Source organism: Nelumbo lutea, chromosome 4 (assembly GCF_056320005.1).
Source record: "Nelumbo lutea isolate HS-2025 chromosome 4, American lotus-T2T, whole genome shotgun sequence".
Lineage (NCBI taxonomy): Eukaryota > Viridiplantae > Streptophyta > Magnoliopsida > Proteales > Nelumbonaceae > Nelumbo > Nelumbo lutea.
The window spans coordinates 91,244,734-91,269,243 of NC_142687.1; the positions used below are offsets into that span (position 1 = coordinate 91,244,734).

The following is a 24,510-nucleotide window of genomic DNA, read 5'->3' on the forward strand; positions in this document are numbered from 1 at the left end:
AATACAATAGAGTCCCTGTACAATGATGGACTGTACATAGGGAGTACTATATGCCCAATCAGCCAGACCCCCCAAAACAAAAGAGGAAAACTATAAACTTCTTACAAAAAGAAAATCAAGATAAAAAAAAGAACAAGTATGCCTGTTTTTGAATAGTGGGTGATTTTCCAACCAAGAGTGTGCCATCCCTAAAATCCTGTTAAGAACCTCTTCTTTTGAAGACTGTCTCCATTCGAAAATTCTACTATTTCTTATCGAGGGAGACTCTATGAATGCTATTAATTGGGCCTCCAATTCTGATAAGGGCCCTTGGAGACTGGGCCATTTTCTCAATGAGATTTCTGAAGTGTCTTTTTCTTCTCTGTTTTGCAGTTTTAGATGGATTCCAAGGGAGCTGAACTCAATTGTAGATCATTTGGCTAAATCTGGGGTGGATAAAACTTTTTTGTATAGTGCAAATACTTTGCCCCCTTAAGTGCGGTATCTTTTAGTAGGGCTATCTTGTTTGGTCTGTACATCCTCTCATGTACATCCCCCCCACCCCATTGCCCCTTTTGAATATGATAGTAACCTTTTTTCAAGAAAAAAAAAAAAACTACTATTTCTTTCACTCCACACTGCCCAGAAAACTGCTGAGGGGAGGATGCTCCATGTTGCCTTTCCTGCCCTGCTTAAGCCTCCTAAAAACCAAGTCCCTATGAATCCCTTCACATCAGATGGGAAACACAATTTAAACCCAAACAAGTCCAGGAGTCTTACCCAGAACCCGAAAGTGAAGTCACAGTTTAACAACAAATGGCTAGAAGACTCCACATCTCCATTACATAATGTGCAAGTCATATCTGCCACCTCTAAACCTCTTCTGGCTAAATTTTCCTTAGGATCTTGTCCAGCACTGCAGACCAGACAAAAAAAAGCCAATTTAGAAGGTACAGCTCTGATCCAGATCCTCTCACTTGGAAAGGGAGAGGTATCCTCCCTTGACAGGCAATTGAAGAAGGATTTCACAGAGAAAGAACCCTGATTTCTCAAAGAGCCATTTCCTTTTATCTTCCCCTACTCCAGTTGTCTTTGAATGATAAAGGATCTGGAGTAAACTAACCAAAGAAGCCACCTCCCAATCATTTAAGTTCCTCCTGAAATGAGGTTTCCAAGTACACTGTCCATTTTGACTTTCCAAACAATCAGACACTGTTGCATCCTTGTTTACTGCAATCTCAAACAGATCGGGATATAAGGCCATTAGAGGGACATCCCCACACCTGTAGTCCTTCCAAAAAAGCACCCTGTAGCCATTGCCCATTTCATATTTTATGCCCTTTAAGAACTGAGGGTGAATTTTCTGAATCTCCTTCCAAATTGAGCCCATAGGAAGATGTTGTTGAAGCCAACTTTCCTAATTGCTTATCAATGTATGAATTCCTTCATTTTTCTGGTAACAACCAGATTTATTAATATAAAAGCAAAAATAATAAACAACTGGATGCATCCCAGAGATTGGGATGGCCCAAAGCAGAAACTTTATACATCAAAGGTTCCCGTTGAAATAGTTTAGTTATTTGTGTTAGGGTCTGTTTGGCTAGTTAAAGAATTTTTTTATTTCTGTTATTTCTGTTATTGTACTCACTTACAGCAGGGGCACAAGGGTCTTTTCCCTTCTTATTTCTGCCGCCCTATATAATATAATAAAAGCTGGCGCCGCCAGCACTGTTCAATTGCTCCAAACTTTTTCTCTTTCCTTTCTTCCTTCTCCTTTCTCTCTTCTTTCCTTCTCTTCTCTACTTCCTCATATTTCAATCGGATTTATTGTCAAGATGGTATCAGAGCAAGACTGTTAAATTTGGGTGACCAAGTTTTTTCTCTTCAAGTTGTTGAATCTGGGCGGAACAGAGGACTGAATCTGAGCTGATCAAATCAGATCTGCAACTGGTACAAAAAGTTTTCTTTCTAATTTTATTTCTTTCCTTGGTCGTGTACCAAGTGGGGAGTAAATGAATCCAAACCATTGAATGTCGGCAGACTTTTGTGAGGGTTATATCTTTTATTTGTTGGATCGTGTGATCCTGTAAATGTCGGTAGACTTTTGTGAGGGTTATATCTTTTATTTGTTGGATCGTGTGATCCTGTACCTATGAAAAGGTGACTGTAGGTCGTAGATGACCTGTTTTCTCTGCTCGTTAGTCTGATTTCATGTGTGTTAGGATCTCTCTTATTGATTAATGCTGTGGTGGAACTTACACGTTATTGATTAATGCTGTGGCGAAAATCAGTCTCGTCATAGTTCTTCTTTGGAAGTTAGTGCTGTTTGTTTTTGTGCTCAGATTAAGTCCAGAACTGAATTGTTGTGTGTGGAGCTTTTGTCGATATAAGGAGGGATCCTAAATTGAGAGTTTAGATAAAAAAATTTGTGCTTACCATGTCGTCTGAGAATTCTGTTACTTTAGAGATTCCAGGGAGCCACAATGGAGTGAGTGGGGGAATGGATATGAGTTTCCCCATGGCTGTTATTCCCTTTGATGTTCTGAACTACCTTGAGTGGTCTAGGGGAATAAAACTCTATATCACTACTAGGGGAAAAATAGGATACATCAATGGGAAAGTGAAGGAACCGAAGTATGGAGGTGCTGAATATGATAGGTGGAACCAAGAGAATAGTATGGCGATGTCATGGCTCTTGGTTTCCATGCTGCCACAGGTAAGGAAGACTTTTATGTGGGCTGAAACTGCTTGTGAGATATGAGAACAAGCAAAGTCCACATATTCAGAGCAGAGACACTATGCCAAGATATATCAATTGCAAGCTGAATCCTCTACTTGCAAGCAGGGGGAGAGGAGTCTCTTGATGTACTATTCTGATTTGGCATCAATATGGAAAGAACTTGATCACTACCAGAATGTAAATTGGAAGTGTGATGAAGATGCAAAGGCGTATAAGTCACTTGTATCTTAGCAACGGGTCTTTGCCTTCCTCCCAGGGCTGAATCCTTCATATGAGTCCATCAGGGTGCAGATCTTGGGTAGTAAAGACTTGCCATTAGTTCAGGAGGTGTATGCCTTAGTGCAGTCAGAAGATAGTAGAAGAAGTGTGATGAATTGTGTAAAGGGGGAGTCAGTTGCCCTAGCTGTCCGGGGAAATTCAGATACAAATGTCGGAGGTGCTTTTAAGAAAGGTGACTCTTAGAAGAGAACAGATGATAAGAGTAAACTTTGGTGCACTCACTGCCAGAAGACACGACACACGAGAGATACATGTTGGGATCTCCATGGAAAACCTAAATGGGCACAGGATTTGGGTAAGAAGTCAACACCTGATCGGGGCAAGAAACCAAGCCAGCAGAATCAGAAAAAGTATAACTCAGCTAATATGGCATCGATAGAGACTAGTCCATTGGTAATTTAGGAGAGGCATCCCAGTTCTGACCCTAAGGAAGAAATTATCAACTCCTTTCGTGACCATTTGGAATTGTATGGTAGGACTCTCCGCCAGATGGATTATGGTCCTACTCCCTCTACCTCTTTCGCGTCTACATCAGGTAATGCTGCCATTGCCTTCCATGTGTCATCTCATACCACTGATTCTCTTTGGGTTATTGACTCCGGAGCCTCAAACCACATGAGCGGTAAGTCAAGATTATTTCAGACATATAACATTCTCTCTGGGAGGGATAAGGTGAGACTAGCTGATGGTTCTTTCTCTACCATCGCTGGCCAAGGTACCATACCTCTCCCACTCGGCCTTACCCTTTCTAATGTACTGCATGTTCCGAAATTACCCATAAATTTGCTGTCCATTAGTAGTATAACTCACTCCTTGAACTGTTCAGTCACTTTTTTTCCGTCTTCATGTGTGTTTCAGGATTTGGCCTCGGGGAAGACAATTGGTAGATGAAGCATGGTGGATGGTCTCTACGTGTTGGAGAATAAAGCTAGTCTTGTGGCTACAGAGTCCATCAGTTTGTCAAGTGAGAGTCAAGCCTATTTATGGCATAGTCGTCTAGGTCATCTTTCTTTTGAGTCATTAAAAGTTATGTTCCCAAAGTTGTTTGAGTCCTTGTCAGTGAGTCAGTTACAGTGTCAAACATGTCAATTGAGTAAACATTGTAGAAGTTCTTTACCTTTGAGAAATAAAAGATTTGATTTTTCATTTCATATTGTTTATTCTGATATTTGGGGCCTTGTTCCTCTACCTACTGAGGCTTGATATAAGTACTTCATTACCTTGATTGATGATTACTCTAGATACACTTGGGTTTACACTATGCGATCTCGAGATGAAGTGCCAAAAATTGTGAAAGACTTTCAACGCATGGTGTTCACTCAGTTCCAAACTGAAATCCTTATCTTCCAGCGGACAATGCGAAGGAATACTTCCATAGTGATTTCACTGAGTTTTTTGTTTCGAGTGGGTCACTTCAGCGAAGCTCTTGTGCCAGAACACCCCAACAAAATGATGTTGTTGAACGAAAGAACCGTCACCTTCTCGAAGTAGCTCGTGGGTTATTAATTCATATGAATGTGCCAAAACGTTTTTGGATGGATGCAGTTTTGTGTGCTACATACATCATCAACCGTATGCCATCTCGGTTGCTAGAGTATAAGGCCCCACATCAGCTTCTATTTCCTACAACTCCGTTGTCCACCATTCCGATGCGTGTTTTTGGGTGTCGTTGCTTTGTCCATAACTTGTCCCCTACTCGAGGTAAGCTTGATCCTCGAGCTATTCCTTGTGTTTTCCTTGGTTACCCTTTATCTCAAAAGGGGTATCGCTGCTATGATCCTACCTCTTGCAAGTACTATGTCTCTATTGATGTATCCTTCTTTGAGAATTAACCTTTCTTCTCGGTTTCAACTCAGGGGGAGAGTAGGGTTGAGGAGAAACAGGCGACTCAAACTCAACTACCTCCTTTACCCGATCCTCCTCCATTCCGGGTTTTTCATCGTCCCCATAAAAGCCAGTAGAGTTCAAGAGCCGTGGAACCTAACACTATGCAACCAACATCATCAGATTCACCAAAGGCAGATCCGTCTCATCAGACAGGTACACTTGCTCCTATTGATATGCTTGTTCCTCTCAATGTTGATTCACCTGTCATCAATGATCTTGATATTCCTATTGCTAAGAGAAAGAGTGTTAGATCTTGTACCACTAATCATCCTATCTCTAATTTTGTGTCCTATGATCACGTTTCACCTTCATTCTGTGCATTCCTCTCTTTTGTGGACAATGTCCCCGTTCCTAAGAATGTGGCAGAAGCTTTATCTAAACCTGAATGGATAGATGCATTACAGGAAGAAATTGATGCATTACACAAAAATGGCACTTGGGAGTTGGTGGACCTTCCTGAAGAGAAGGAACCAGTGGATTACAAGTGGGTGTTCACAGTGAAACACAAGGCTGATGGAACTGTTGAAAGGTACAAGGCTAGACTGGTAGCAAGAGGTTTTACGCAGGTATATGGAGTGGACTATGCAGAGACTTGCTCTAGTAGCCAAGATGAACTCTATCAGGATCTTCTTTCATTGGCAGCAAATTTTGACTGGGAACTTCACCAATTGGATATCAAAAATGCTTTCTTGAATGGTGACTTGGAAGAGGAAGTGTACATGACCCAACCTCCAGGTTTTTGTGCCAAAGGCAGTGAACAAAAGGTGTGCAGGTTAAAAAAATCTTTATATGGGTTGAAACAATCACCTCGGGCTTGGTTTAGTAAGTTCTATTTAGCAGTTCAACAGATGGGGTTCAAACAATGCCAGTCAGATCACACTCTATTTGTGAAAAGAGGTGAAGGGAAAATTGCAGCTCTTATTGTTTATGTGGATGACATAGTGATCACAAGAGATTGGGAGGCTGAAATACGAAGACTAAAAAAATTCTAAGCCACTCAATTTGAGGTAAAAGATCTAGGCCCCTTACATTATTTCCTTAGAATTGAAGTTGCCCGCTCTCACAAGGGCATCTTTATTTCCCAACGGAAATATGTACTAGATCTACTAGAAGATACAGGCAAGTTGGGGGTAAAACCAATTGACTCACCAATTGAATCTAATCATCAGCTGGGAGATAGTCAGGGAGAGTTTTTGAAAGATGTGAAGAAGTTCCAGAGACTCGTAGGGAGACTCTTGTATTTGTCTATGACCAGGCCTGATATTGCTTATGCAGTGGGTGTCCTTAATTAGTTCATGCACACTCCTGGGACAACTCATTTTGAAGCTGTAGAGAGGATCCTTAGATACCTCAAGAGGTTTCCCGGAGCTAGTTTGTTGTTCTAGAAACATGGTCACTTAAAGGTGGAAGTATATACTGATGCTGATTGGGCAGGAGTAGTCGATGACCGAAAGTCTATCAGTGGGTATTGTGCCTTTGTAGGAGGAAACCTGGTCACATGGAGAAGTAAAAAACAAAGTGTGGTGGCTAGATCTAGTGCTAAAGTAGAATATAGAGCGATGTCTCATGGGGTTCCTGAAATCATGTGGATAAGAAATCTGTTAGGTGAACTGGGTTTTGCAGTGAGCAATCCTATGTCACTCTACTATGACAATAAAGCTGCCATCAATATTGCTGCTAATCCAGTCCTGCATGATAGGACGAAACACATTGAAGTGGACAAGTATTTTATTAGAGAGAAACTTGTAAATGGAGAAGTGTGTACTCCATATGTCAGCTCAGAAGAACGACTTGCAGATATCTTCACCAAAGGTCTTCATCATGTGTGGCACAATGATTTGTGTGACAAGTTGGGCATAATTGACATCTACGCTCCAACTTGAGGGGGAGTGTTGGAATAATTTAGTTATTTGTGTTAGGGTCTATTTGGCTAGATTAGAAGTTCAGGACTGTTATCAGTCTCGAACCCTAATGAATCTCAGGATCGAAGATAAGCAGAAAGAGAGGAGAGAAGAGAAAGAGGGAGAAGAAGTAGTAGAACACAAGGGTTGAAAGGAGGAGCAGAAGCTTCATATTCTACCGCCGCCACTTTAATTAATATTTATAGGTTATGCTCATTACATGGAAAGGACAGATCCGCCCTTAGTCTTTACATAACAAATAGAGTAAAACAAAGACTGAAATAAATAACAACTGAAACAACTAAATGACCAATAGCTAACCCTAGGCAGACTAGAATATCTTCTACCCTACGAACACAGTGGGACCGTAGCTGTGGGGCCCACTTCAGTGTTCTCTACACTCCCCCTCAAGTTGGGAATAAATGTTTATCATTCCCAACTTGGATAGATCTGCCTCTAGTTTCTTCTGTGATACAGCTTTAGTGAGGATATCTGCCAGTTGCATATTGGAGGTGATGTATGGGAGACATACTTCTTGTGATGAGACCCTCTCTCGTACAAAGTGTCGATCAACTTCAATATGTTTAGTCCTGTCATGCTGCATTGGGTTGTGTGCTATATTAATAGCCGCTTGATTATCACAATACAACATCAGGGGCTTCTCATACTCAACGCCCAACTCCTCAAGTAGTGATCTCAGCCAAAGAATTTCAGCCACTCCATTTGCCATTGACCTATACTCAGCTTCAGCACTGGATCGAGAGACAACACTTTTTTCTTACTCCGCCAAGAAACCAGGTTACCTCCCACAAGAGCACAATATCCAGAGGTAGACCTTTTGTCATCAACACTCCTAGCCCAATCGGCATCTGTATAGACTTCCACTTTCATGTGGTCATTGTTCTTGAACAGTATACCTCTACCCGGGCATCTCTTCAAATATGCTAGTATTCTTTCTGCTGCTAGAAGGTGTGTGGCTCTAGGAGAATGCATGTACTGACTGATAACACTAACGACATAACTGATGTCTGGTCGAGTAAGGCATAGATATAGGAGCTTTCCCACTAACCGCTGGAACATAACTTTGTCTTCAAGCAGCTCCCCACTCTTTGCATTAATCCTGTGGTTCTGTTCAATAGGTGTATCTGCAGGTTTGACACCTAGCTTTCCAGTTTCAGCCAAGAGATCTAACACATATTTCCTCTGAGAGACAAAGATCCCCTGCTTAGATCTAGCAACCTCAATACCCAAAAAATACCGTAGTGTACCCAGATCTTTCACCTCAAACTCTTGATGAAGAAGCTGTTTGAGGGACTCAATCTCATGGTTGTCATTTCCTGTGACCACAATATCATCAACATAAACTGCAAGTAGTGTCAGTGACGACTCCACCCTCTTGATGAATAATGTATGATCTGACTGGGCCTGTACATAACCGAACTTCCCAAGGGCTAGTCTGAATCTGTCGAACCAAGCTCTAGGTGACTGCTTCAAACCATACAAAGCCTTATTGAGCCGACAAACTTTCTTACCTGCCTCTGTATCATAGAATCCAGGAGGCAACTGCATGTAGACCTCTTCCTGCAAGTCCCCGTTCAGGAAAGCATTCTTAACATCCATTTGGTACAAAGGCCAAGTGTAGCTTGCTGCAAGAGATAATAGAACCCGAATGGTGGTCATCTTGGCTACCAGGGCAAATGTCTCCAAGTAATCTATACCATAAGTTTGAGTGAACCCCTTTGCAACTAGCCGAGCTTTGTACCTCTCAATGGAACCATCCGCATTATGCTTCACAGTAAATACCCACCTGCATCCAACTGGTTTCTTTCCTTTGGGCAAGTCAACTAGCTCCCAGGTATTATTTTTCAACAGGGCATCCATTTCAACTTGCATTACACCTCTCCACTCCGGGACTGATAGGGCTTCTTGCACTGTTCTCGGAATAGGGACATCAGCAACAGAGGTGAGATAGGACCTGTAGGAGGGAGATAGGCGTTCATAGGCCAAAAACTAGGAGATGCAGTGGGCTGTAGATGTGGTGCAATGCCGTTTTCCTTTACGGAGGGCAATGGGAAGGTCAAGGTCATCTGTAGAGGGTGAGGTAGCAACAATGAAAGGAGTCTCTGTGGGCCCTGGGACTGTAATATTTGGACTTGGAGCCGCAGAAGAGATTGTAGCTGGCTGGGACTGCTGATGACCAGGATCAATCTGCCTGCATCGCCTATGATAGACTCTCAACTCCCGATCCCTTTGACCACCCTCGCTACTACAGCCCTCATCATCAACTGGAATAGGTAAGGGAACAGCCCCAAAGGTATTAACCCTGTCCTCACTGCACTCCTCCCCCTGAAGAAAAAGACCCAAATCTCCACGCTCACTACTCTCCCCCTTAGGAGAGACCCGAGAATAGTAGGGTGTCTCCTCAAAGAAAGTGACATCCATGGATACAAACTTTTTCCCTGAGACAGGATCATAACAACAATAACCCTTTTGAGTTTGTGCATAACCAAGAAAGATGCATTTGGAGGCCTTGGGTTGAAACTTGGAGTGATTGGGACCAAGAAGCTGAACAAAACAGGTACAACCAAATGTCTTGAGGGGAATAGTGAACAACTCCTCATTGGGGTATAGAAGGGAAAAAGGAGGTTTCATATCAAGAACCCGAGAAGGAATCCGATTAATAAGATATACCGCCGTAAGGATAGCATCACCCCAGAAGCGAATAGGGACATTGGAGGTAAACATAATACTTCTAGCCACCTCCAAGATGTGCCTATTCTTCCTCTCTGCAACCCCATTCTGCTGAGGTGTATGAGGACACGTGCTCTAGTGGATAACCCCATGATTAAGGAGGTATGATGCCAATGGCTTAGCAAAGTATTCCTTTGCATTATCAGATCTAAGTACTTTTATCCTGGCATCAAATTGTGTTAGGATCATTTGGTGGAAGTTTTGGGTCAGGACAGGCACCTCATCTCGTGATCACATAAGATAAACCCATGAAAAACGGGTGTGGTCATCAACAAATAGTAAAAAATACCTGTACCCCCCCATAGAAGGAATGTGATATGGCCCCCAAACATTAGTATGCACAATATCAAAAGAACTATTACTCCTTTTATTACTCAATGAATAAGAGTTTCTACAATGTTTAGCCAACTCACAACTTTCACACTTCAACTGAGATAACTCAACAGACTCAAACAAAGTAGGAAACAAACTCTTCAAGGACCAAAACGATAAATGACCCAATTGGTTATGCCACAACATAACCGGACTCACAACTTGAGAAACCAGTAACTTCTTATCCACTGACTCTTCCCGACGAGAACTCTCCCCGAGCAGATAGATCCCATTCGTCTCACAGCCAGTCCCAATCACCTTCTTCGTCTCCATGTCCTGAAAAACACATCGGTCAGGAAAGAAAGTTACTGAGCAGTTCAAATGTTTGGTAATGCTACTGACGGAAAGGAGGTTAGTATCCAGTTTAGGAACATGCAAGACAGAGGACAAGGATATAGTATCTGACAGTTTGATGTCACCCTTGCCAGAAATAGGGACAAGAGGGCCATCAACTATAGATACTTTATCCCTACCAGAAGATAAGTGATAAGTAGTAAACAGAGAGGGCAAGCTGGTCATATGGTCAGATGCACCTGAATCTATTACCCAACACGGTTCAGTAGTACCTGGAGCGGAGGCATGGTAGGCTGAGGCTCGAGTACCTGAGTGTGCAAAGGCCGATGTAGCTGAAGCTGATGATGACTGCGGTAACTGAGCTGAACTGCCAACTTCCTTTTCCAATTGTATTAGAGCTGCCCGAACTGCAGCTAAGGTCTCTAATGGTGTGCCTCTCGTGCCAGATGAGGATGCTGAATCAGTAGTCGTAGCCACATGAGCATTACTCCTTTTATTTCTCAACTTTGCCGGGACCAAATGTGGATGCAGCTTCCAACATGTTTCTTTTGTGTGTTTAGGTTTCTTGCAATGCTCACACACCACATCCCTTTTATCTTCCTTCTTTCTGTCCCTCTCTTAATCACCCTCTGTTTTGGGTTTGACAGCTACCAAGGCAGGTGTAAGCAGCTGAGGTTGCATCATGACTTTCCTCCTGGTCTCTTCACTGTGCACTAAGGAGTATGCCTGAGAGAGGGTCACACTATCTCTGGTCAAGATCTGTTGCCTCACAATACCATATTCTGAATTCAGTCATGCCAGAAACTCAAACACTCTGTTTGTCTCAATGTGCTTTCTATGTATCTGAGCATCTTTGGGACTCTCCCACTCAAGAGTCTCTAAGTGATCAATCTCATGCCACAGGGACTGCAAGTTAGAGAAATAGACCGACACCGGTTTCTCTCCTTGTTTAAGGGCATTCACCTCACATTTCAACTCATATGCTCTGGCAACATTAAGGGGTTGGGAGTAAGTCTCTTTCATCACATTCCATATCTCCTTGGCTGTCTTTGCCCATAAGTAATTTCGGCTGATATGGGGCTGCATTGAATTACAGAGCCATGTCATAACCAAGTAGTTTTCTTGGACCCACTTGGTATACGTAGGGTCTCCCTTGGAAGGTTCTGCTACATCTCCCAAGAGATACCCTACTTTGCCCCTTCCCCCAATAGCCATCATGGCTGATTGGGCCCATTCCAAGTAGTTTGATCCATCAAACTTTACGGTTGTAATCTGAAAACCTGTCTCAGAACCACCACCATAACTGCTGTTCCCAAAACTGCCTTCTGCCTGATTCTTAAGCTCCATTTCAGTCAAGAACCAGAAGTATCAAAGATTATGGTTACTACAGTCAAAACCAGCACTATAAATCCCAACATCAGTCACAAAATTAGTAGAGAACCAATCTGTACTCACGATAGATGTGCATGAAATATATATAAGACTAATCTGAAATCAATAACCACACACAATAGCAACAGTCCGAACTGTTTTCACCCCTTCAAAAGTGTTTGAAACCCCAAAAAAAGACTGAAACACAGTTTGAAGGGCAATCTGACATGCTGAAGCAAATTCGAGGTTTTAATCAGTCCTAAGAGCCTTACGGATAAGGTTTGTATTAGGGTTAATATGAAACCCTAAAACTGATCAATGTTGAGGAGAATTCTGGGGTTTGCCACAGGAATAAGATCACAAGTTTCGGCCTAATACTAGGGTTTGCCGTAGGGATAGGACAAAACCCTAGAGAAACCCTAGAGAATAGAGAGATAAAACCCTAGAGTAGTTCGGCCACCCTTACTGGATAGGTCCAACCTATCTTTTCTGATGTTACTTCTCTCAGAAAGTAAAAAACTTACAGTAGAATGCAGTTCGCTGCCTACCAAGGTTACCCGAACCCTAGCCTTCTCTGATTCATCCTGATCACCAACTTGCTACAACTGTGATACTTCTTCAAACAGCTGCTAATCCTCTAGAGATCTCCAAGAACCAGTCAACGAACTCTGCTTTCTCAGTCTTCCAGCCTTAGATGGTTCTCATGTGGTCGGCTGGACTAGGCTCACATGAGAGAACCTGGCTCTGATACCAACTAGAAGTTCAGGACTGTTATCAGTCTTGAACCCTAATGAATCTCAGGATCGAAGATAAGAAGAAAGAGAGAGGAGAGAAGAGAAAGAGGGAGAAGAAGTAGTAGAACACAAGGGTTGAAAGGAGGAGCAGAAGCTTCATATTCTGCCGCCGCCACTTTAATTAATATTTATAGGTTATGCTCATTACATGGAAAGGACAGATCTGCCCTTAGTCTTTATATAACAAATAGAGTAAAACAAAGACTGAAATAAATAACAATTGAAACAACTAAATGACCAATAGCTAACCCTAGGCAGACTAGAATATCTTCTACCCTACGAACACAGTGGGACCGTAGCTGTGGGGCCCACTTCAGTGTTCTCTACAGCTAGTTAAAGTATTTTTTTTATCTGTTATTGTACTCACTTACAGCAGGGGCTCAAGGGTCTTTTCCCTTCTTATTTCTGCCGCCCTATATAATATAATAAAAGCTGGCGCCGCCAGCACTGTTCAATTGTTCCAAACTTTTTCTTCTTCCTTTCTTCTTTCTCCTTTCTCTCTTCTTTCCTTCTCTTCTCTACTTCCTCATATTTCAATCGGATTTATTGTTAAGAGTTCCCTCTCCCCTTTCCGAAAATAACTCTTCACTGTTTGCCCTCCGTGTTGCCAATGCATCAGCGAGCCCATTAGTTGATTTGTGAAGCCATCTTACATTAATGTTTCTGTTTTTTTTGAGTTCCTTTATCTCCTTCATTAAGTTCCTATACTTCCAAGGAACCATATCCTCATTCTGCAACCAACACACTACCACTTTTGTAGTTCCCTTCAATTTGCAAACTAGTGTAATTTAGGTCTTTAGCTAACCTTAAACCCCCGTGCATTCTTCTTCATAAAAATAAATGCATTCCTTCATTGTGGTGGTTTCTTCACCTCTTTCATTTTTGCCCATATCTTGTACACGTTTAATGTCATTGGACTGAGAACTGACTAGATAATACTACACATCCACCCTAGAACTAATTTAAGATAATTATGGAAGGAGGACATGCATTTGGTGGTTTATTTTTGCCTTTATGGTCCAAATTTTTGGCTATGCCATATCCAACCTCTTACATGTTCATACAAGAAAGAAGGGGCAATTCCCCTTCAACTATTGATTTGTACTATTGTATTGATTAATCAGGTGCCAGATGCATTGTATGAAGTAAGCGTTATTCTTACATTCCCAGAGAGCATCAAAGCATCCTATATTTATCTGTCATTAGATATACACTTACCTTCTTTAATTATTGTTTCTATAGGAAAGAGATCCTATTGAGGGTCCTGTATCTCGCCTCGATACCCGCTTATGCTTGTTACTCTCTATAACAACTCTTGCAATTGCTGATATTATTGAGGAAGAGGAAACTGCACTAATTAATGAAGCTGGACAGAGTCCCAACAATCAAAGGAAAGAGAAACAGGTTGCAGGAAAGCGTCGTAGGGATCTAGTCTCCAGCTTACAGATACTGGGTGATTATGAAGGGCTACTGACCCCACCACAGTCTGTTATCTCTGTAGCCAACCAGGCTGCTATGAAAGCCATGATGTTTGTTTCAGGTGCCACAGTTGGAAGTGGTTACTTTGAGTGCATTAGCAAAAGTGACATGCCAATTAGCTGTTGTAAGCAGTACTTCCTTTTCTTTTGACATTAGAGAATTGATTCAACAAGTAGGAGGGTCATCAGTGTGGGGAAAGTGTGGGCTAGCTGTTATATATATATGTGTGTATATATGTATATATATATATATATATTACTTGCATGGATGGGAATGAGGTCCACTTTTAAATATGTTTGAACCAAGTGGAACATTTGCCCTGACTGAGGCACCACCATCTAAATATTTGGTGGATTTCATTGCATGAAAGATTCACTCCCATGTGTGTGCTACTTATCCCGGTACTTTATTTTGGTAGTATGTACCTGGGTTATTCCCTGTGGCTAATATGAATTTCCCTTTCCAATACCTTGTGGCTTCTGTTACTTATTCTATTTGTTTTATTCTAATAATTATAGTTCATCTGATGCTATTCTTTTTTTTTTTCTGTTAGGAATCATTGCTTATTCTTGCAGTATATCTCAATCTTATATATCTTTGACCCTGCTTGCAGTTGGAAACATGTGGCATCTGATAGTGGAGGCTTGTATTGCTAGAGATCTGCTAGACACATCAGCATATTTCTGGCCAGGCTATGTAAACAGACGCATCAATCAAGTACCTCATACTGTGCCTGGTCAAGCACCTGGTTGGTCATCATTGATGAAGGGCACTCCATTAACTCCATCAATGATAAATGTTTTGGTTTCATCTCCAGCTTCATGGTATGCCAGTACTTCTCCTTCAAATGTTCATGTAAATGTTGATACATAATCTCTGCTTCCTGCTTCTAGATATAAATACCATGACCATAAAGTATACTTCTCCTTGACCTATATCATACTTGGTGTCAGCATCCAACATTTTATGGAAGCCATCTTGGAGATATCAGGCCAAGAGTTGACCTTGTGCAATTATCCTATTCCTAACAATAATCCATGAAATCCTTCTGAAAAGTCTGGAATTATGACAGATGATTCAGATAGGAGGAAAAGGAACTAATGTTTCATGGATTGGAGAGTTGGAATCATCTAAGTAGATAAATTTTGGCTTTTGATATGTTTTATGTGAGACCCATTAAATTGGTGATTCCAACCTCCTGTGCACCTTGCATACTGCAGAGGAGGATATTCAAAGAAGTTTAGAGACATTTTTTTTTTTGATAAATAAGTTCAGAGACATTGTTGTGCTTTCTGCAAATTCAATACCCAATCACCTAGACCTTTTAGTTATCTACATTTACTTTGGTGATATTAATCCTTCAGTTGTTAGTATTGTGACTAAATATCTTTGGTCACAATGGTGCAATGCGCTAAAAGGAAAGAAAAACTTCAATAAGAGTGATCTTGGGATTAACTTTCTGAGTTCTTGCTGTGGGACTCAATGATTTCCTGGTCTTCAGTTATATCCTATTTATTTCCTGAAGCCAGGTATATCAGATGCTGCTTTTTAGATTTCCTCTGGGGTAAAGCCACTGAATTTAAACTCATGAATTTGATGGAAGCCTAGCAGAACTCGAGAAAATATTTGGGGTTGCAGTCAATGGGTCAGATGATGAGAAGATATCTGCTGCTACCATTCTCTGTGGGGCATCTCTAATTCGAGGTTGGAATATACAGGTAACGAGGCACAAGTCCTTTCTATGGATTCAGCAAGGAACATTTGCATGAATGGATGGATATACTTTGTAGGGGTTACCTCTGTCTTCTTCCTCCTATTCAAACCGTTCCAAGTAAATATTGGTTCTTTCTTGCAGGAACACACCATTCATTTTGTAATAAGGTTGCTGTCTCCTCCAGTTCCTGCAGATTATTCTGGGAGTGACAGTCATTTGATAGGTTATGCTCCAATGCTGAACACTCTTCTTGTTGGGATAGCGTCCTTTGACTGCATCCAAGTTATCTCATTACATGGTTTGGTAGGTTCAGCTTCTAGTACCCCATTTCTTCTTGTAGGGCTCCTAAATATAATTTATGTGGTAAATGATCCTCTTATTGAGGTTTATGATACCCAGACACCTGTGCATGGATTTTATATTGTGTCTGGCACTTTATTGTGCAACTGTTTAAATTCCATTTCAGACCCCTTGTCAGGCCATGTCTTTACTGTATCTTGGTAACATGGATTGAGGGAAAATGAATTCCATGATTTATCAATCTTACGTAGTTCAAATGTTCTTTCACATGATTGAGGATATCACTTCTTTGTCCATAAGTACCCATACTTTTTGCACGGCCAAGTGTCTCCCAACCTTTGATTCAATGCACTGCACCTCTTGGATGTCCAAAAGGAATAACAATCAGAATATAAAGGTTGGTTGGTGCATGCGTGCAACTTGATATGACTTATTTCTGTGCCCCAACCAAGATGTGGTCAATTGAAACCAAGTTCATCAGCCATATTTACAGAAAACCAATCTAGCAGTATTACTGAAAAAAAATGAAAATTACTGTGATGTCCATGGGTGATTGGGTGGTTATTCCATATTCGGTTGATGCCACTAATTTTCTTCAATTTTCTGCATTTACTATCAGGTTCCACAACTTGCGGGTGCATTGATGCCTATTTGTGAGGTTTTTGGTTCGTGTGTGCCCCACCTCTCATGGAATCTCACAACAGGGGAGGAAATTTCTTCACATGCAGTTTTCTCAAATGCATTTACCCTTTTATTGAGGTTGTGGAGGTTCAACCATCCACCACTTGAACAGTCAGTAGGAGACATGCCTCCAGTTGGGTCTCAGCTAACTCCTGAATACCTCTTGTTGGTTCGGAACTCCCAATTGGTATATTCTGGAAATACATCCAAGGATCGAAATAAAAGCAGGAGATTCTCAGCAGCCACAAGCCCATCATCTGTACAGCCAATCTTTGTTGACTCTTTCCCAAAATTAAAACTCTGGTACCGGCAGAATCAAGCTTGCATAGCTTCCACCCTCTCTGGTGTCGTTCATGAAACACCAGTCCATCAGATCGTTGATGGACTCCTAAACATGATGTTCAGAAAGATGAATAAAGGAAACCAGTCTTTAACACCCGGAACCTCTGGCAGTAGTAGTTCTTCTGGTCCTGGAAATGATGAAGCACCTGCAAGACCTAAATTACCTGCATGGGATATCCTGGAAGCCATTCCCTTTGTGCTTGATGCTGCTCTTACAACCTGTTCCCATGGAAGATTGTCTCCACGTGACCTGGCTATAGGTTTGTTCTGGTTGACTTAAGCAAGGTTACATATTTTGTCATAGGCAGTTCAATAGTTACATGTAGGAAAGAAAGCAACTGGACTCGGTTTAATGCAGGTGTTCCATTCTGGAATACTAGAGAATCTCTGAAGACACCTAAACAATAGTTAGACTTTTGCAGATGATTATAACTATTTGACTTTTTCCTTGTTTTTTCTTTTTTTTCTTTTGTTTTTTTGGGTGGGGGGTGGGGATAGAGCAATCCATGGCAATAGCTTATATTTTATTCTTCCTTACTCCTGGCAATAACTAATTGTGTGTGTATTAAGTTGTAGTTTTGTGGGGTACCACTCTTTGATTTGAAATTTTAGTATGACTTAACATTTCTGATCTTGCATCTCAGGTCTAAGAGATCTATCTGATTTTCTTCCTGCCTCATTGGCAACTATTGTCAGCTACTTTTCTGCTGAAGTGACCCGTGGTATTTGGAAGCCTGCTTTTATGAATGGAACTGATTGGCCAAGCCCTGCTGCAAATCTGTCCAATATTGAAGAGCAGATTAAAAGGATTCTAGCTGCCACCGGAGTTGATGTTCCAAGCCTCGCTGCAGGTGCATAGTGTGCTTGAAAATGTGTTTGTTTGTTCTTGTTGGGTCTAAATAGAAGTCAACTTCCTGTTTCTGCAGAGGAAATAGAATGTATACCAGGAGCCTCAAGACATGTGAAATGGGTAGGGATGGGATCCATAAGGAACATATCCAAGCCAGACCCTTCTATGCTAAAGTAATATTTTGTAAGCCGTAGAACTTACATAAAACAAGAAAATTCATGGAAATTTGTTAGGATATTATCCACAGCTATGTCTCTGTACCCTAAAATTAGTAAAGGCAAGTATGGCACTTAGACCAATCTCATACCCAGGTTACATTTCTTTGGAGTAACCAGACAATATTTTTTCCCAGGCTTCCAGCACTTGTGGGTTTGCAGGTGTTGGAAAGATATATCAGCAATAAGGTCAGACACACACAGATGTGTCTATCTTTAAACCCTTCTAGAATGTGCCTAGGGACACATATTCATACATTAAAAATTGTGTGACCTCCTCTATCTCTTATTTGATAACTGAGAAAATGCATGAAGTGGTCATTGCTCAATATAATGGTAAAATCTCATTCTACCCCTCCCAAGACCAGATAGCTGGGACTGACATTGGCTAATGGCCTTTAGAACATGCATGAAGCATGTATATTATATATTTCTAATGTGGGCTCCATATTTGACAACTATCTTCCTGTTGTGAAGTGTGAACAACTACAAGGACCCACAACCTATATGCATTGGTGGTTGGATGGTAGTGGATTTATGGGCTGGTTGATTCTCTCAGTGTATGTTTCCATTTGGCCATGTCTATGTTGAAGCACAATAGTTAGTCTCCATGTCCATGTCTGTAGACTACAGCTTCTTTTAATTGGATAACAAAGAGAATGATAAAAGACAAAGGATATCAAAAAGATTCTATTGATATGAACAGAGAGAGTGATGTGCAATATAAATATGAAATTAAACCCTCAAATTGAGCGTACATATTGATAGATCATTTTTTTTGAAAGGTAAATTTGAGAAATTAATCATTTTACGAGTTTTCCACCATAGGATTTGGGGGGGGGGGGGGAGGGGATGGGAAAAGGGCTCAGGCTATTTCTGAGCAAAACTGCCCCAACTAGAAGAGTCCAATCTGTGGATGGTTGAAAAAAATGTTACTGAAAGTCCATGAGGCAACATTAGCTGAAGATCTTCATCAGGGTAAGTGCTTGTATCCCATCCCCCTGCAAATAGTATTAAAAATAAAAAACAAGAAGATTGTCCTATTATATATATAGATGCTGCAGAAGTTATGCAGAGAAACTGATGTGTACAAAAAAATATCCCTTCTTTCTGAACATTGAGCATCTATTTATCATGGCTTAGTGAACTGGTTTTTTATCCTTACTCTGTTGGTTTTCTTATTGGCAGGAGGAAGCTCTGTGGCCACACTTCCGCTGCCCTTGGCTGCCTTTTTGAGCTTCACCATAACATTCAAACTTGATAGAGCATCAGAACGCTTCCTTAATCTGGTTGGTCCAGCCTTGGAATCCCTTGCAGTAAGTTGTCCATGGCCATGCATGCCTATTGTAGCCTCTCTATGGGCCCAGAAGGTGAAGAAATGGAGTGATTTTCTTGTTTTCTCTGCGTCTCGTACCATCTTCCACCATAACAGTGATGCTGTAGTTCAGCTCTTAAAAACCTGCTTTACAGCAACACTTGGCCTTAACTCCTCGCCCCTCTCTAGCAATGGTGGGGTTGGATCTCTTCTTGGTCATGGCTTTGGATCCCATTTCTATGGAGGGTTCTCCCCTGTTGCCCCTGGTATTCTTTACTTGCGAGTACACCGATCTATCAGAGACATCATGTTCATGACAGAAGAGATTCTCTCGCTTCTGATGTTCTATGTGAGAGAAATAGCAAGTGATGGGAAGTTGAGAGAAAGAACGGAGAAGCTGAACAAGAGCAAATATGGGATGAGATATGGGCAAATTTCACTTGCTGCAGCAATGACACGGGTGAAGGTTGCAGCTTTACTTGGGGCTTCATTAGTTTGGTTATCTGGTGGCTTGGGTCTGGTTCAATCCTTGATCAAAGAAACTCTTCCTTCTTGGTTTCTGTCTGCACATGGGTCGGAGCAGGAAGGAGAAGGGAGTGAAGGGATTGTGGCAATGCTAAGAGGGTATGCACTTGCTTACTTTGCTGTGATTTGTGGCGCATTTGCTTGGGGTGTAGACTCGACAACATCTTCTTCAAAACGTCGGCCAAAAATCCTTCAGGCTCACATGGAATTCCTGGCAAGTGCACTTGATGGTAAGTTTTCACTTGGTTGTGATTGGGCCACTTGGCAGGCATACGTCTCAGCATTTGTGAACCTAATGGTTGAGTGCACACCCGTATGGGTGTTGGAGGTGGAGGTGGATGTATTGAAGAGATTAAGCAAGGGACTAAGGCAGTGGAACGAGGAGGAACTTGCTCTTGCTCTGCTTGGAAGTGGAGGGGTTGAGGCAATGGGAGCGGCTGCTGAACTAGTAGTGGAGAGTGAGATATGAATCTTCTCGTCACAACTGATATGACTGATAACCACGATTTTTCCTTGCAGCCTTTCATTGTACACTAATACTGCTCGTTAGAGGTGATGGAATTGTTTGTCTAATACTCAACAGGTTGGTTTGGCGTAATTGTTGAAGGAAACTGTATAGTAGCAGTAATTCGGTTATTTGCTGGGGCAGAGGTCGGTAGAAGTAAAAGCATTGGCATCGTGGTCGTGGGCTCCTAAATCGACTAATAATCTGTCATGCTTGACTCAGTAGCAAGGACCAAGGAGGATTAAGTTAGTGTGGGGGAAGATACCAGGCCCCAGGAAAAGACTTGTAATTCTGTTGTTGCTTTATGAAGTAAATTCTGAATGAATTCATGTTGTTAATACAAAAGCATAAAAATGGTTTAGTTTATAATTTTATGTTCTCTGTAGAATCATCATATATGTAAAATCAAGGAACAAATTCAAAAAGAAAAAAGAAGAAAAGGATTTGACACTTCTCATGATTGCAAAACATAGCTAAACGGTTGGTTGTTTTTGCTTCTACTTGTAACATATAAGTGCTTTCGGGCTTTTGCATAAATGATGGATGGCTCTGACGGGAAAGCAGAGAGCCTCTTGGACTGAAATTTGCCATATGTTTGCTCGATGCATTGCTCAAAATGGCAACCATTTCTAGGTGAAAATGAAATAAAGCATTTTGGTTTGAGCTTTGAAATGGCTGAAAACAGTAATCCATGATTTGAGCTTTGAAGTGGCAGAAGATGCCTTTTTCTTGGAAGAACGGTGCCCCATATGAAATTTATTTTTTAAGATCACACCTGGTTATGCGTTTTTCCATACCACGCCATGAAAATTGGAAAAGATGTATAGTCTAAGAAACATCAAAATATTTTTTCTTCTAAGAAAATGACATAACAAAACAGCACTGTTTTATTAAAAAAAGTGCATTGGTTCCATGATTCCATCCAAAAATGGCCTAAAATGGCATCGCCAAAATCAAATACTGACTTCTGTTTTTAATTTTTAGATGGTGACTGGTGAGTGAGGTTGGAGCTATGGGCACACGGATGAAGGATGGTCTCACTTTGGACTTGGGTAAGCCCTGAATTGAACAGGTACTTATCATGGGATGAATCCATCCCAACTCCCAACTGCAATCCAATTCGTTATTCTGATGAAATCATCTCATCACAAAATAATTAATAATAAGGACCCAATGATCACAGTGGGTTAACAGGATGAAGTATACTAGTTTTTCTTTGATTCATTCAGATTCTTATGAACAACAGATGACAAAGAAAACCAAACACAATTACAGATAGAAGAAAAAAAAACTTACAACAGTACAGTATGTCTTAGAACAGTACTATAGAGATACATTATATAAAATGAAAAGTTGCACGAGCGAAACTGACTAACGGTCGTGAAGAGCCACGACGACGACGAGCCACCCAAGGGTCTCTCTCTCTCTCTCTCTCTCTCAGAGTTCTTCGTCTCGAGTTCTACCCAGACCAGCAATGTTATCCTTCACTTCTTTCGATTTCTGCTTGGCTGTGTCGTAGTTGGATGCAATGGTCTCCTTGGCACTCTCCAGAGTTTCTCCAGCCTTGTTTCTCGCTGCTTCGCAACCCTCCCTCGCCTTTTCCGTGGCTCCACGCTGCTGCTCTGCATCCATTGCTTTGTTTCTCACTTCCTCCATGCTTATGTTTCCAATGTCCACTGCTCTCTCCGTGCCGTGACGTGGTCTTCCCAACGCCGAGTCCTTCATTTCTCCGGCCTTGTCTGCAACGTACTGTGCCGTCCCCTTCACCGCTTCCTTGAAATCTGCGGCCTTGTCCGCACCGTACTGTGTCGTTTCCTTGGTAGCTTCTCCGGCTTTGCTTGCACCGTATTTTGCGGTTTCCTTCAAATCTCCGGCTTTGTCTGCACCGTATTGTGCTGTTTGTTTCACAGTTTCCTTCAAATCTCCAGCCTTGTCTGCTCCGTAGTTTGCCGTTCCCTTGGTAGCTTCTCCGGTCTTGCCTGCGCCGTATTTTGCCGTTTCCTTCAAATCTCCGGCCTTGTCTGCACCATATTCTGCCGTTCGCTTGGCAGCTTCTCCGGTCTTGCCCGCACCGTACTTCGCGGTTTCCTTCAAATCTCCGGCTTTGTCCGCACCATATTCTGATGTTCGCTTGGCAGCTTCTCCGGTCTTGCCTGCACCGTATTTTGCCGTTTCCTTCAAATCGCCGGCCTTGTCCGCACCATATTCTGCCGTTCCCTCGGCAGCTTCTCCCGCCTTGCCTGCACCATACTTTGCCGTTTCCTTCAAATCTCCGGCCTTGTCCGCACTATAGTATGCCGTTCCCTTGGCAGCTTCTCCGGTCATGCCTGCACCGCACTTTGCCGCTTCCTTCAAATCCCCGGCCTTGTCCGCAGCATAATTTGCTGTTCCCTTGGCAGCTTCTCCGGCCTTGCCTGCACCGCACTTCGTCGTTTCCTTCAAATCTCCGGCCTTGTCCGCATTATACTCTGTCGTTCCCTTAGCAGCTGCTCCGGTCTTGCTAGCACTGTACTTCGCCGTTTCCTTCAAATCTCCGGCCTTATCTGCATCGTACTGTCCAGCGCTGCAAGCAGTATCCTGAACTGTCCTGGCAGTGTCTCCGGTTGCATCGTATGCCTGCTTAGCGGTCTCCTTGCCGTCGTCATGCTTGAGACCGAGGCCCTCGGAGATCTTGTCCTTAGCCCAGTTGGTCCATGAATCCGTCGTTTCTTTAGCCTCCCTCCCTGACTTCGCGTGTTCGTTCTCGTGGTGGTGACCCTCTTCACTTACACTACTGCTTCTGCAGGAGGCAATCAGCACAAGGACCAACACCAAAACAACTGACACGTTACAGTGGATAGGCCGAGCCATCTCCAGAGGTAATCAAGTTGATCCTTCTCCGACGTGAGAATTCAGAAAACTGAAAAATTAATGCAGAGATTCTGTGAATGAATTATCCAAATAAGCAGTGTGGAATCGACTGAGATGAAGGAAACGTTGAGTTTTGGCTTTACTTTTTATAGTAAAGATGATTGAAGATGCAGAGGACAGGTGTATTGCTACCTGGCGCACAAAGAGCAGCAGTTTCTTAGACGAGGGCGACAAGTGTCTCCCCCGAGCAGTCCAGGAGTCGCCCTTTCATTGCGCCTGCGACCACAGGTCCGAGCGTGTCTCATTACATGGCGCACTTCTCTCAAGCTTTTACGTTGCAGACTGGACAAACCGAATGACAGAAGACAGAGGTAGTTAATAAAACTAAGAATTCAGTTACTTTCCCTCCATTTTTCTTCAAAACCCATAAAACCAAATCAACTTCATGTCCATGTCCTGATGCCCATGGATATTGGGTGGATGCTCGCCTTCGCCCTCCTTCCTCCGTCTTGACTGCCATTTCCTTCTTCGTTCTCCATCCACCCGCAACTTCGGTTACGGCTCTTCTGTTCAATCACATTGACTCGTTTGTGGGGATTGACCAATTTAGCTTTTGAGGTCTGTCCTTGTATTCGACCGGATGGCCGAGTCCGACCTTGGTTCCAATAATTTCACCTTCAAATTTTCTATTTTCAAGCTTGTGCCGACTCCACTGCATTTCCAAACAGATGCATGCATAATCAAGTGGGTCCAACCATCCAAGGTGGTGTTCAATCGAGGGGTGGATGGTGTTGTTCAACGAGCAGGAGGACAATCCCTGTATTTGGTTTCTGATGTGCATAACCACGTCACAAAACAAAACTAGGTGCAGCCTTTCGGTTTATCTTTATAAAACCTGGAAAGATTTTGATTTTGAAGAATATATGATACATAGCAATTACCTTTCTAAAATGAAGCTTGCCCCAACAGTCCTTAAAAAGAAACATTGCAGTAGGAAAAAAAGCAATAAATTCATCATGTTGGAGAGAGAGAGAGAGTGTGTGTCTGGTCTACCAGGAGAGAAAGAAGGAAAGTATTTCCACAAGAAAAGGGATCTAATATGAAAGTTATTTATGAAATGGGTCCAAGTTGCAGGCGGGATTGGATCCCAAGTGTCTGGTCGCATAGTAGATTTTAGAGGAAGCTTGTTGGGGTATATGGAAATTATGTACTATCCACAGTATACTTGCCTCATTTTTGTTCTTTGAGATATCAATCTTTCGTTCTACCCTGATATTTATATATTCGTGGTATTGATCTCTAATTATACTCCATTTAGATCATTACCTTCTTTACATGTTTGGTAGGTTTTCCAGTGCTCTTCTGT

At 42.1% G+C, this 24,510-nt stretch overlaps 2 protein-coding genes across 5 annotated transcripts in view; one reads left to right on the forward strand and one right to left on the reverse strand.

Moving 5' to 3' along the window:
- LOC148861771 (mediator of RNA polymerase II transcription subunit 33A-like) overlaps window positions 1–20,744 on the forward strand; it is a 33,440-nt gene extending 12,696 nt beyond the window's left edge. For all 3 annotated transcript variants that reach the window (XM_088981853.1, XM_088981855.1, XM_088981854.1), the window contains exons 6-12: window positions 13,611–13,971; window positions 14,461–14,671; window positions 15,451–15,565; window positions 15,703–15,864; window positions 16,481–17,144; window positions 17,529–17,735; window positions 19,138–20,744. In XM_088981853.1, coding sequence (XP_088837979.1) covers window positions 13,611–13,971; window positions 14,461–14,671; window positions 15,451–15,565; window positions 15,703–15,864; window positions 16,481–17,144; window positions 17,529–17,735; window positions 19,138–20,258 — 2,841 coding nt within the window. In that variant the 3' untranslated portion in view covers window positions 20,259–20,744. The remainder of the gene's footprint in view (window positions 1–13,610; window positions 13,972–14,460; window positions 14,672–15,450; window positions 15,566–15,702; window positions 15,865–16,480; window positions 17,145–17,528; window positions 17,736–19,137) is intronic.
- A 737-nt stretch (window positions 20,745–21,481) lies between these two features.
- Window positions 21,482–24,001, reverse strand: LOC148861772 (uncharacterized). 2 transcript variants are annotated; one of them, XM_088983156.1, is made up of 2 exons: window positions 23,337–24,001; window positions 21,482–23,193 (listed from the first exon to the last, which is right to left on the reverse strand). In XM_088983156.1, the coding sequence occupies exon 2, from the start codon at window positions 23,142–23,144 to the stop codon at window positions 21,732–21,734; it is 1,413 nt and encodes a 470-aa protein (XP_088839282.1). In that variant the 5' UTR covers window positions 23,145–23,193; window positions 23,337–24,001; the 3' UTR covers window positions 21,482–21,731. The 2 variants fall into 2 exon arrangements, with proteins under 2 accessions (XP_088839282.1, XP_088839281.1); XM_088983155.1 differs by having other exon boundaries at window positions 23,288–23,404.
- Between the last annotated feature and the right edge of the window lie 509 nt (window positions 24,002–24,510).